This window comes from Dendrobates tinctorius, unplaced genomic scaffold (assembly GCF_039654945.1).
Source record: "Dendrobates tinctorius isolate UK_male_01 unplaced genomic scaffold, ASM3965494v1 ptg000165l, whole genome shotgun sequence".
NCBI lineage: Eukaryota > Metazoa > Chordata > Amphibia > Anura > Dendrobatidae > Dendrobates > Dendrobates tinctorius.
In genome coordinates this window covers 16,231,517-16,244,129 of record NW_027361832.1, presented here as the reverse complement: position 1 = coordinate 16,244,129, position 12,613 = coordinate 16,231,517, and the positions used below count along the sequence as shown (strand labels likewise).

General features: G+C 45.5%; 1 protein-coding gene across 1 annotated transcript in view; it reads right to left on the bottom strand.

The window, feature by feature from the left end:
• The window catches only part of LOC141053167 (cytochrome P450 2D17-like), a 101,337-nt gene extending 89,304 nt beyond the window's left edge, over positions 1-12,033 (bottom strand). Inside the window, exon 1 of the mRNA XM_073550530.1 lies at positions 11,767-12,033. Within this exon, the coding sequence (XP_073406631.1) occupies positions 11,767-11,976 (210 nt within the window). The 5' untranslated portion in view covers positions 11,977-12,033. The remainder of the gene's footprint in view (positions 1-11,766) is intronic.
• Between the last annotated feature and the right edge of the window lie 580 nt (positions 12,034-12,613).

The window sequence follows — 12,613 nt, the reverse complement described above, 5'->3', positions numbered from 1 at the left end:
TGCCGACAAGGAAGCAACGCCATACCCTCCTGATGTTTGGGACATAATTTGGGGTTAATTCCTTATTTCATCGAGAATTTTTTAGCTGATAGATCATGGGCTGATTATTCAGCCACTTGGCATCAATGGGTTAATTTCTGCCTTAAGAACAATTTTGACTATGCGGAATCTAGTCCTGTACCAGCTTTAAGATTCGCTGAGTTTTTAATTAATAAAGAGCTATCATACTCGGCTTTATCGAAATCTCTGGCTGGAGTTTCTTTCTTTTTAAGGGTAGCCAGTAAGACCCCTTTTAATTAGATTATTCCCTGTGAAACAATTTTTGAAAGGATTCAAGAGAGGCAATTGTAAAGCAGAGAGTAGACGCCCAATATCTTTCGCTTTGTTGAAGGACATATGCTTGTCCTTAAATTCAGTATGCATTAATTCTGATCAGACAAAGCCTGTTTAGTTCAGCTTTTTGCTTAGCCTTCTTTTCAGCACTTAGGGTGGGTGAACTAGTTTTATTAAAAAAGTCTGAACCTTTTGGTTTGCTGATTTCTGATGTTAGTTGAAAGATTCTCATATGCTCTTATTTATAAGGAAATCCAAAACTTTTCAGACGGTTAAGGGCGCAAGTATAAGGTTAGATCCCATTTCTGATTCTAATATTTGCCCGATAGCAAATGCAAAAAGATGGTTGGTTGGATAGGTTGCCCAAATCTCTGGGCTTTTCTTTTTTCATTCCAATGGGGAACATGCTACCATTTATCAATTTAATTCCGTTCTCAAGATATGCTTAGCTAGATTAGGCAAAGAAGATCTAAAAATTACGTCCCATTCTTTCAGGACTGGAGCGGCGATCGAAGCTTCCAGGTTAGGTCTACATGATGAAAAAAATTATGAGGATAGGTAGATGGGAATCTGAAAGATTTAAACTGTATGTTCACCATGATCACTATGATTATTAATTCTAATATTCACTTTTTAGGTCCCCTGATAGTATGGATTGTTGGACATTCATATATAATCTGTGCTCAGAGGAGGGCAAGCCAGAGGTCTTATACCGAGAACCTGTCCTTTAAATCTTCCTCAAGTTTTTTCGCACAGTATCAGGGGAATGAAGTAGAAGAATTTGATTACAGAACTGAGAAAACTAGCCAGTATGGAATTAATGAGGAAGGATCATTCCAGCCTGAAAGTAGAGTTTAACCGTTCTTGCTTTGTTTTTTTCTGAGATTGTTCCCAGATTAATTTGGTCTAGGCCCAACTTCTTTTTTTCTACATAAAATCCGAAGGAGGATCAATTGAGAATTGAGAAGGAATTGAGAGATTTATGGTTTTACTTAGCGGTTTCTCTTTCAGGCATTTGGACTTAGAAGATTTCACCTCTGGCATTTACAGGACCAATTTGGTCCATCTTTCTGATATTGGACGTGACATTTTTAACGTGGATCTTCAGTTCATAATTGAGAAATGGCTCTGGTGCTTTATGGGGGGCGGGGCATGCCTCTGAGTCATGGAGTCTGGGAAAATTGCCCAGCTATCTGGGTGTATTGGATGATTTGATGGTTCTTTTATTGCTATTTTAGTTATTAATTTATTAAAATGTTATAAAGACTATTTGGTTACCCTAAATAAACACCACGGCGATTATCCTTTCACAGTTTTGTGTTTTTATTTAATGTATTTCTAAGGGTTTTTGTGTTACCTTTAAGTCTATGGGGAAAATCTGCACATAAAATTCATCATAAACACAAGAGGAATTGACATGTTGTGGGTTGGAAACACGCACCGCAGGTCAGTTTATGATGAGTAAACTAAAAGCACAGTGGCCAAGACTGAGGGCGCAATGGCGTCACTACAGAGCGCCCTCTGCCAAGTAGTGCAGAGAATCAGAAGAGACTGGAGCTGCGGGGAACAGGAGAGGTATTTTATTTCTTTATTAAAAAAAATTTTTAATGTATGGAGCTGATTATACTGTGTGGAGCAATATCTAGAGCATTATTTGGGGACATTATACCGAAAATTATTAACTCGTCATTCCGTATTTCATCAGCAGCTCAGGAATCCAGTTTGACAACCCTGTCCCACTGAAATGGACTTCTTCAAATTCTTTTTTCAGTGAGGAACTAATAAATGTCAAACTTGTATGCCCATCAATTTTTCACCTGGACCCCTGTAAATGCAGTAGAGATAATGACATTTTGGGGACTTTTGCTGCATATGGGCATAATCCAAAAACCAGAGCTTCGGCAATACTGGAGTACTAATATACTCTACAGTACACCAGTATGCTGCATGGCCATGACAAGGACACGATTTGAAGCAATCCAAAAATTTTAGTGATAATGCGCAGTGTCCTCCCCGAGACGATCCAAACTTTCATAGTCTATATAAAATTCAGTCAGTGGTTGAACACTTCAGCAGAAAATTTGCTGAGGCGTACATGGGTCGCCCTCGCACCCAGGGCGGCGGGGTACTCGGTACCGGGCCCGCGGATCTCCACGAGTGGGGTGGTTGTCACGGCAGCTATGATCCGGTCTGTGGCCCTGGGCGCCCATTATAAATAGCGGAAATGTTCATTGAATGACTCGTGAGGCCACCTGTGGTGTTCGGCAAGAAAAGTGTTAAGCTGATGCTGCGAACAGATCCTCTGGAACTGATGGTGTAGTGCAGAAATGATGTTGTGGCCCTCCACAGGTAGGGCAGTAGTCCCAGGGCAGTGTAGGTGAAGAGATAGGGGAGAGACGTAGATGGTGCAGTGTCAGGCACAGAGATGTAGCAGCGCTGAGGGTGTTGGCGCAGGAATAAGCGGAGGACACCAGGGCATGTAGTTCCAAAGCTTTACTCACAGTCTGTTGTGCATACAGGTGCCCACATCATTGCTGTGTCCTCTGGGTCAGGAGCTCAGCCAACTTCCAGGCAAGATGAAGTACTCCGTTCCAACACTCCGCCAACATATGTGCCTTTTCTGAACGTCTCCCTTTTGCGCCTATAGTGAAGTACTCTCAGTACTGAGTTACACTGGAGTTCCTCCTGTCAGATGTTCCTATGAACTCTACTTGTACGGCAGACAGCTGTAGCCTGCTTCGGGGACTCCTTGCTACCAAGTCCCGGCTCACTCACGTTGCTGTTGTGCCCCCAAGTCTTGTGTGGTAATAAAGTGGTGACAACTTCTATTCCTCCGATGTCTGCTGCAGGACCATTATTATCCATACAACCTCGGGGACCGGACCCCGGCCATGCGCTGTGAACTTGGGAAGGGTTCTGCTCTAACCCTAATCCTCAGTCCTCCTCTTCTCCTTACGTTCCGTACAAATCTATCTTTCTTATAAAGAGTCAGGCTTTCCATCTATGTCTCTTTCCTGTGCCAGCAGACCTAGGTCACTGAGGTCCGCTGCAGCACATCCCTCGTCCATCCCTCTCCGGGGATCTCTCACCGACTGACCCCGTCAGACTCCCCCTCATCCTAAACTCTTCCCAATCTTTTGGTGCAGACTAAGCTCCACCCACCTCCCAGCACTCTTGGTGTTCCAAGCAGGGAGCCACCAAAGGGTGCTTTGCTACACTACTATGTTGTGTGGGATGCAGGTGTTGGAGTGTGGTCAGGTGCCTCCACCTTACCTGAATGGTGGGGTACCACACCTCAGGAGGAGGTGCAGTACCTCTGTGGCGACTGAACCCTCAGGGGCGCCACATACACACCCCAGAGGGACATCGCTATAGATGAATCTCGGCTAAATTCCTACAATACCTCCCCAGTAAGAGGGCCAGGTACGGAATAAAACTGTACAAACTGTGTGTAACAACGCAGGGGAAGTGAGCGCAAGAGTGGACCCTCAAGCCCGTGGAACAGACCTACCCCTGGGCAAGCTGACCTAGTGGAGGCTATACAGGGACCATCAGGAGCAAGCCCAGAGGTCACTGGACCACGGTAGCCGATACCAAGAGGGGCAGCTGAAACAGTGAATGGGGACCAAGAGGGGATCCAGAGGTACAGGAGCCAGAGACACGGATGCCAGGACAACAGGTGGGTACAGGAGGGACTCCGGGAGTTGACGTCAGGACTGGACTACAAGACGGCTGCAGCGGGAGGTAGCTGTGGAGAGAGGAGTTACACAGGAAGGGGAATGCAGCCAGGGCAGTATACGGAAGTACGGGTATATAGTGGGCTGCAGAAGCACTAGGACACAAGCGTGAGGTAACAAACAGGGCAGCGCAAGTGTAAGCAGTAGGAACACAAGCACACGAGGCAGCAGGCGCAGGCCAGAGATACAGAGCGGATAGGAACTGAATAACCAGGCACCTCCCCATAGAGGAGGTGTCCAGGAATACCCCATGACTTACCTGGATTGGCTACTGAGCTTTATGGGAATGAGGCATACGAAGGCATAAAAGGCAGAGAAATGTGCGGGTGCTCTTTAAGGAACCCAGTGCATGCGCAGACGAGGGAAGAGCGTGAGAGCGGAAGCAGAGGGAAGACACGGCGGAGTTGAGCAGGGACAGCATGCTGAAACCCGGGAGAGGAGCCAGATGGGCCATTGCCCACAGCAGGAGGGCGGACCGAGGCGGACCAGGTAAGTGACCGGCGGGCAGAGACGGCAGCGGTAGCGGCTGGCATGGCACCAGTGGTGGCAGTCACGGCAGCGGTGACACTGTGCGAGTGTACCTCAGGGTAAACCAACAGATTTAGGGTCTATGAGGGTAAGGACACCCAGATTAACCCCCCTGAATGCCCCTCATCCTAGGGGAAAATTGTGTGGGAATTGCTGCACCCACTGCTGGAAATAGGTTATCATCTCTATATTGATAACTTTTACACCAGCATCTATAAAGCTCGCGCCCAGCCAGGGCGTGAGCGAGGGGAGTGGCCCCACTGTGCCACAAACCAGACTACCCTGGAAGGGGCATGACTAATCAGCTACCTTGGTGTTCACTGGAGCCTCTGATGGTGAGGTCAGGCTTGTGCGGCAGGTAGCTGCCAGGTACCACTTCTGGGTGGTCTCTGGCTGTGGCTGCTGATCCCACTGAGGGACTGGACACTGATAGCAGGTGCAGACAGGTGCTGACAGGCATGACTGGTACTCTGACGGGCATGACTGGCACTTTGGAAGGACAGGCTGGCACTCTGGCAGGACAGGCAGGCACGGCGGAGGCACTGGCAGGCAGTAACTGACTCGGTAGTGACAAGACAGAGACACAGACTGGGATGAGTAGGATATGTGAACAGGTAGGGGCTGTTCACACTGAAGGTGCAGGAACTGGTTTGGGAAGGACAGAACATAGACAGATAAATGGTGTGAGGGAACAGGTAGAGAGCTCTTCACACAGAAGATGCAGAAACTGGTTCAGGAACCAGTACAGACAGGTAGGACAAGGATCCACAGGATACGGAACAGAAACGGAGCAGAACCGCAGGGTTGAGGAGCAGGGTAGAACCGCAAGGCTGCAGAGAGAAACTGCAGTTTGCAGCAAGAGGTTCTGCAGCAACAGGTGCCACAGGAAAGGAGAGCAGAGTGGAGCCGCAGGTATGCAGAGAGAAACTGCAGTTTGCAGCAAGAGGTTCTTTTGCAGCAAGAGGTTCTGCAGCAGCAGGTGCCACAGAGAAGGAGAGCGGAACCGCAGGTATGCAGAGAGGAGCTGCAGCAAAGCATTCTGCAGCAGCAAGGACGAAGCAAAGCGGAACTGCAAGGTAAGCGGAGTGAAGATGCAGCAAGCGGTTCTGCAGCAGCAGGAGCGGAGCAAAGCGGAACCGCAAGGTATGCAGAGAGGAGCTGCAGCAAGAGGTTCTGCAGCAACAGAAGCGGAGCACAAGCAGAACCTCAAGAGTGCGGAGCACAGGCAGAACCGCAAGAGTACAGAGCACAGACAGAGCAAGGAACCAGAGCAGGCAGAGGGAGGGGACTCAAGAATAAACACAGCAGGGAAAGGAGCCACCGACAAGGAGACTAACAGACAGAGGAATAGGACAGAGTTCAGACTAAGCAACGTACCGAGCAAGGAACAGAGACAGGGACAAGATGGACACAGGTATAGGACGGAGTTTAGACAAAGCAAGGTATGAATAAGTGCACAGGAACAAAGAAACAGACAAGGATATTCTGCCTCCTGGTGGGCGGGATGAGAAATGCACAAGAGACAGAGATACAGAGACCAGGATATACAGCCTCCTGGTGGGCATAAAACAAGACACAAAGTACACAGAAACAGATCTGGGAATGAAGCCCCCAGAGCAGGCAGAGACAGGACAGGGCCTGGCAACTCAGCAGCAAGACACTGACTGAGTAAAGGCATTGCTCAGGCAGCTTCCACCAGGTGGATCTGCCCTAAATACTAGAGGCCTCTTGGTAATTGGCTGTGAACACCATAGGCAGGTGCACACTGATTCCATAAGAACTAGAGAGTGCCGGCGCTGCCCCCTTATGGAACACAGCCAGGAAGTATGCAGGCATGAGGCAAGAGGCAAACAGCATAGAGCCGGCAGCAGACAGAATTCACAGCATGAGTATTGAGTAAGATAGGTGGGGGATGGGAGGCCATGCAGTGATGCCGGCAGGGTTGTTACAGCATCCCGCTCTTTAAGACCCTCTCTGTCAGAGGTACAGTTGCATGCAGCACCATGCAAAAAAATCAGCGAGGTTGGGCAAACACTGAGAAAAGGCAAAAGCAGAGCCCAATGCAGCGACATCATGCTGGTGGTCCAGTATAAGGACAAAAGGGATGTCCTTATCTTGACCACCATACACCGTGACAACAGCTTCCTTGTCACTGTTCATGGGACCACAACACAAGTCCCAAAGCCAGATTGTATCTTGGATTACAATCGGTACATGGGGGTGTAGATCTTTCAGATCAAGTCCTCAAATCATGCAATGCCATGCGAAAAGCCAAAGTATGGTAGAAAAAATTGGCCATGCACATTTTACAGATGGCACTATACAATGATTTTGTGCTGTTCCAATCTGCAGGCAATACGGGGTTCTTCCTTCAGTTTCCGGAGGTAGTCATCAAGGGCCTAATGTTTGACACTCAGGAAGGTGAGGGTTCCAGCAATTCTGAAACTGATAGTACCCATATAGTCCCAGGTCAACATTTGCCAGGACAGGTTTTCCCAAGCAGCGAGGACAGGACGATCACAAAAACTGTGCGTAGTATGCTCCAAGAGGGGAATCCAAAAGGACACAGCTTACCATTGTAAAACCTGCCCTGAGAAACCTGGCATTTGCATTAACCATTGCTTAAAAGTGTACCACACGTCCACAAATTAATAAAATTAGTTTATACCCTGTTGACAGAACACACTTTTATAATTTGATGTACCCTGCATACCTTACACATAACACCACATTATAAATTCAAACACCAGTAAAACCAAAAGCATTTTAAATCATTACTAAAAAACTATGCCACTAGATAAATTCCTTCAGGGGTGTAGTATCCAAAATGGGTTCATGTGTGGGGGATTTCCGCTGTTTAGGCACATCAGGTGCTCTGCAAACTCAACATGACGCCTGCAGACCATTCCATCAAAGTCTGCAATCCAAAACATCACTCCTTCCATTCTGAGCCCTGTTGTGCGCCCAAACAGTGATTTTCCTCCACATATGGGGTATCGACGTACTTGGGAGAATTTAAACAACATCTTTTTCGGTCCACTTTCTCCTGGTACCTTTGTGAAATTAAAAAAAATCGGGGCTAAAAGATCATTTTTGTGGAAAAAATGTTTTTTTTATTTTCACGACTTAACGTTATAATTTTCTTTGAGGCACTTAGAGGTGCACGGTGCTCACCACATATCTAAATAAATTCCTTGGGAGGTCTAGTTTCCAAAATGGGGTCACTTGTGGGGGTTTTCCAATGTTTAGGCACATCAGGGGCTATTCAAATGCGACATGGTGTCCATCCTCAATTCCAGCCAATTTTGCGTTGAAAAAGTGAAAAGGTGTTCCTTCCCTTCTGAACTCTGCCATGCTCCGAAACAGTGGTTTTCCCCCACATATGGGGTATTGGCGTTTAAGAAAAATGGCACAACAACTTTAGCAGTCCATTTTCTGCTGCTACCCTTGAGAAAATAAAAAAATCAAGGCCAAAAGATCAATTTTGTGAAAAAAATGTGATCTTTTATTTTCATGGCTCTATGTTATAAACTTTTGTGAAGCACGTGGGGATTCAAAATGCTCACCACACAGCTACATAAGTTCCTTGAAGGGTCTAGTTTCTGAAATGGGGTCATTTGTGGGTGTTTTCCACTGTTTAGGCACATTAGGAGCTTTTCAAACGTGACAAAGCATGCATTCAAAAAGTCAAAAGGTGCTCCATTCCTTCTGAGCCCTACCGTGCACCCAAACAGTGGTTTTCCCCCATCTATGGGGTATTGGTGTACTCAGGAGAAATTGCACAACAACTTTAGTGGATCATTTTCTCCTTTTACCCGGGTGTAAATAAAAATCATTGCGGAAAAATCATTTTTGTGACTAAAAAAAGAGCTCCAATCATACTTGTCATCCTTCTTTTCAAATTTACTATGCTGTTCCCTCTGGGTTGGCATTAAGGAGAACAGATCGACATAATTCCTACTCCAGATAAGATCTCAGATGGAAACCTAATGAGGATAGCTCGCAAGTCAGAGCCTCCTTCAAAAGGTTCTGTGGTACACAATTATTAGAACTTACAGGTGCAATGCTATAATCAAATTGACGTTGATTGGCTATAGGCAAAGCAGGATTAGTTTCTCCGCCTAAAGCCTCAGCTAACAGCTTTTTCACCAAAGATCTGAGGTCAGTGTGTGAAACAGACATGGACATATGGAGCATCTCACCCCTCCTGGAATGTCCAAGGTCCTGATCTCAGCGCAGCTCACGCTCAAGCTCGGTCTGTGGGGCGAGCGTTGCTGTGCATATGCTTGTGTTGTGGGATCCTCATCTTCCTCCGCATCTGTGGCTGCAGCTCTCCAAGATAGGGATGCTTCCACAACTGACAACAAAAGAAGGATGAGCCGCCGCAGTGCTTTCATGACCGCGGCAGCAGGACGTGTCCCCGGCTACTCGTGTTGGATGTCTCGCGCTAGACGGCAAGGCTTACTGAGACGGGGCTGCGGCTTCTTCATGTGCACTTCCTGTGTGCAGCTAACGGACCTCGCTGAAAATGCTAGCGGTGAGTACGATACCCTGGGTCTCTGAATCCTCAAAGCACCCCTGCTTCTCTGCGACGTCGGCGAGGCTTCACCCGCAGACTGGTGGGGGGGGGGACACCGTTCAGGAAGAGAAGATATGGCTTCGCCTGCTGCTGAGGTAGGTTTCATAGTTAGGCAGCTTCTCAGCCATTCAGCTCCATCTTCCTCCCCGGCCCTCCTCACCAATTTCTGTAAGGGGCTTTCCATCTTCAATCTTCTTTCTCCTGATGAGACGAACGGCATAACTGGCCAAAAAACAGGGCTTTTATACATAAAATCTTCCCGTTTTTATGAAGCAGCCAATAAAAATACCATAAAAAAGTGTGCCAAAAGCAACTGGCTAGAACGGGAATTAATCTGCTCATAACGCCACACCTTTTACTGAAACACATCAAAAGCGCATGTAACCTAAGTATATCAATAAAGTTTTGTCAAAGCCAAATACCAGGGAGTATCAAAAACAAAGCAGCTTTATTTAAAATAAATGCATTATATTAATAGCAACATTATACTTTAGAGGCTGCCTATGGGGGTGCATTATATTAAGGGCTGCATTATACTATAGAGGCTGCCTATGGGGGTGCATTATACTATAGAGTCTGCCTATGGGGGGTGCATTATGCTATATGGAGGCCTATGGGGAGTGCATTATACTATATTGAGGACTATATTGGGGATTGTTTGGTGCATTATACTATATGGAGGCTATCTAGGGGGCCATCATACAATATGGAGATTAGAGTGTGGGAACTATCAACCAGTTTGGGGGATACTAAGGGGTCGGGTCAGTAGATATACAGTGAGGGGGCATTAGACTGTGTATAAGAGAGCATCATACTGTGTATGCGGGGGCTGTACAGATAAGAGACTCGGGACATTATTAAAGGTAAAGTGGGTACTTATTGCTATAGGGGAACTCAGGTTACTGTGACTGTCAAAGGGCACACACAGAGCATTATTACTTTCTAGGGGACCAAATGTGGGCACTGTTTACTAGGGCAAATGCACCTGGCATTACTATATTCTAGAGTTGCTTTAGAATTTAGAGAGCACAGAGAACCACACAGTAGGTGCAGTAATAGGGACACATACGGCAGCAGCGGCTCAGTATTGGGGTATCAGCAGGATGAGGAGTTTGTGCAGGTTGGGACTAGATGGGGACAGTTCTGAAAATGTGAGGAGAGAAATGTGTCTTTGTTGTAATTTCTGCAGCCAACTCCTGTCTGGAAGAAGTCGTCATGTCGGTCTGGGCCATATGGAAAAGATATGAAACGTGAACGACTCCATCAGAAAGAACGTCAGCTGTAAGTCGCCATCTGTAACTGCGCGGTGATCTCTTATATGTTCTGTAGGACTAGTATTTACCACTAACCATATGGCGGTAATATCAATATTGGTCTTTATATAGAAATTATTTTCAGTAACAGCGCAGTCATCTGCTGAGGTTCTCCTACACTATTAGGGTGCGTCACCCAGTTGTCATCAAGGTTACATGGTTAGGGGCCCACTCAGAAGTTTCGCCCCCTGAACCAAAACCCTAGCTATGCCTCTGAACCTAATTTAAATGCTGTAGAAATTCTGCAGCGTCAAAAGCTCAGTGTGGGAATATAGCACACGTTCGGTATTTGGTCAGTATTTTACCTCAGTATTTGTAAGGCAAAACCAGGAGTGGATGATAAATACAGAAGTGGTGACGTGTTTCTATTATACTTTTCCTCTGATTGTTCCATTCCTGGTTTTGGTTTACAAATACTGAGGTAGAAAAAACTCCACCAAATACTCAACGTGTGCACGTGGCCTTAAAGTCTGTGGGAATTTGTGAGACGCAGATGAAAACTAATTGTACTTCAGATTTACATCTGATTAGAACTGATACATTAAGAGTCAATGAATTAAAAAAAATCTACCCGCTTCTGTAGAAAAAAAAACTGAAGACACGAAGAAACAACTGGGATAACGCAAGAGAAAAAAAAAATCTATGGTAACAATCAAGAAGTAAGGTTAGCCTGCACTCAGTCATAAAATAAAGGTGCTGGTGTAACGGACCTTATAGATCCTGATACGAGTAACTCAAAACTCACCGCACACTATGATGAATTATTTTATGAATAGCATATAGATTTATTAACAAAATCAAGTGAGCAAACAGAAGTATATAGTAGAGGCGACTATACAGAATGACGTTTCGGTTCCACCGGAGCCTAAATCATATTATCGCTTTATCCAGTAGAGAGGGAAAGGTGCTACCAGGCCTACTATTTCAAGGTCCCTAACGCTATCAGGCTTTTTACCTGCAACTTCAATCAGCACTTCCCTATGGTCTAGCTTCTATGTGGTCCCCCTGGTATTTAATTATCTAATTTGCACTGGATAAAGCGATAATATGATTAAAGCTAAAACGTCATTCTGTATAGTCGCCTCCACTATATACTTCTGTTTTCTCCCTTGATTTGGTTAATAAATCTATATGCTATTCATAAAATAATTCATCATAGTGTGTGGTGAATTTTGAGTTATGGTAACAATCACGCGGATGTATGAAATAAGGCTTATGCCAAATGCTCTGCATGTTTTTAGTAGTTCATCCCTCCTACTTATTCCTATAGTTTTACCTGGGATAAACTTTCAGGTAAGTTGCTGAAGTCCAGATGGAAGGCATTCCCCACCAAGGGGAGAGGGAAGGGTCCTGGGGGATAATTCTGTCCTTTTCTGTTCTTCACCCAGTGAATTAGTAGACAAAGTACAGCAATAGTAAGGCCTACACAAGTAACATTCCCAGCAGGCAGCAAAGATAATGGGAGAGACAGAAGCTCCATGTCCATGGGTGGTCTCAGTTCTGGTGCTAGCTCTCCCTTACAGAGCTAAATAGTAATTAAGATTATACTGCTCTGTTTGTCTCCAAGCATTTTATCTATGATGAAACCTCATGATCCGAAGTTCAATGCCCTCAGATACACCGAGAGGAACTTATCTGTGCAATGTGAAGAACTGCAAAACCTGCACTCATTTAGAGACCAAAGACAGGATACCGATTCCCAATAAACAGCAGGACTATAAGGTTCCCAGGACATTCACATGCTCTTCCTCCAATGTGGTGTTCTTAATTCTGTGAACTATATGTCCTATTGGGGGCCTCTATGTGCGAGAAACAGGACAGAAACTGAGAGCAAAGATGAGGTCTCATCGACACACAATTTATCAGTGATGCTCACGTCTAGATAAATAAATAACATAGACCAGAAAAGAGGCATGTAAATAATAGGGATCACCACTAGAATATATAAAGATGCAAAATTAATAAACTTTTTATTGAAACATCCACAAAAAACAACACGCAATATAAATAAAAACAATTAAAACCGCACAATGCGTTCATTTAACATGCCCAAAAAAGGGTAAAAACCTCTAGCATATAACCCTCATAATCCATATAGATAGCATATGTACTAACAATATGAC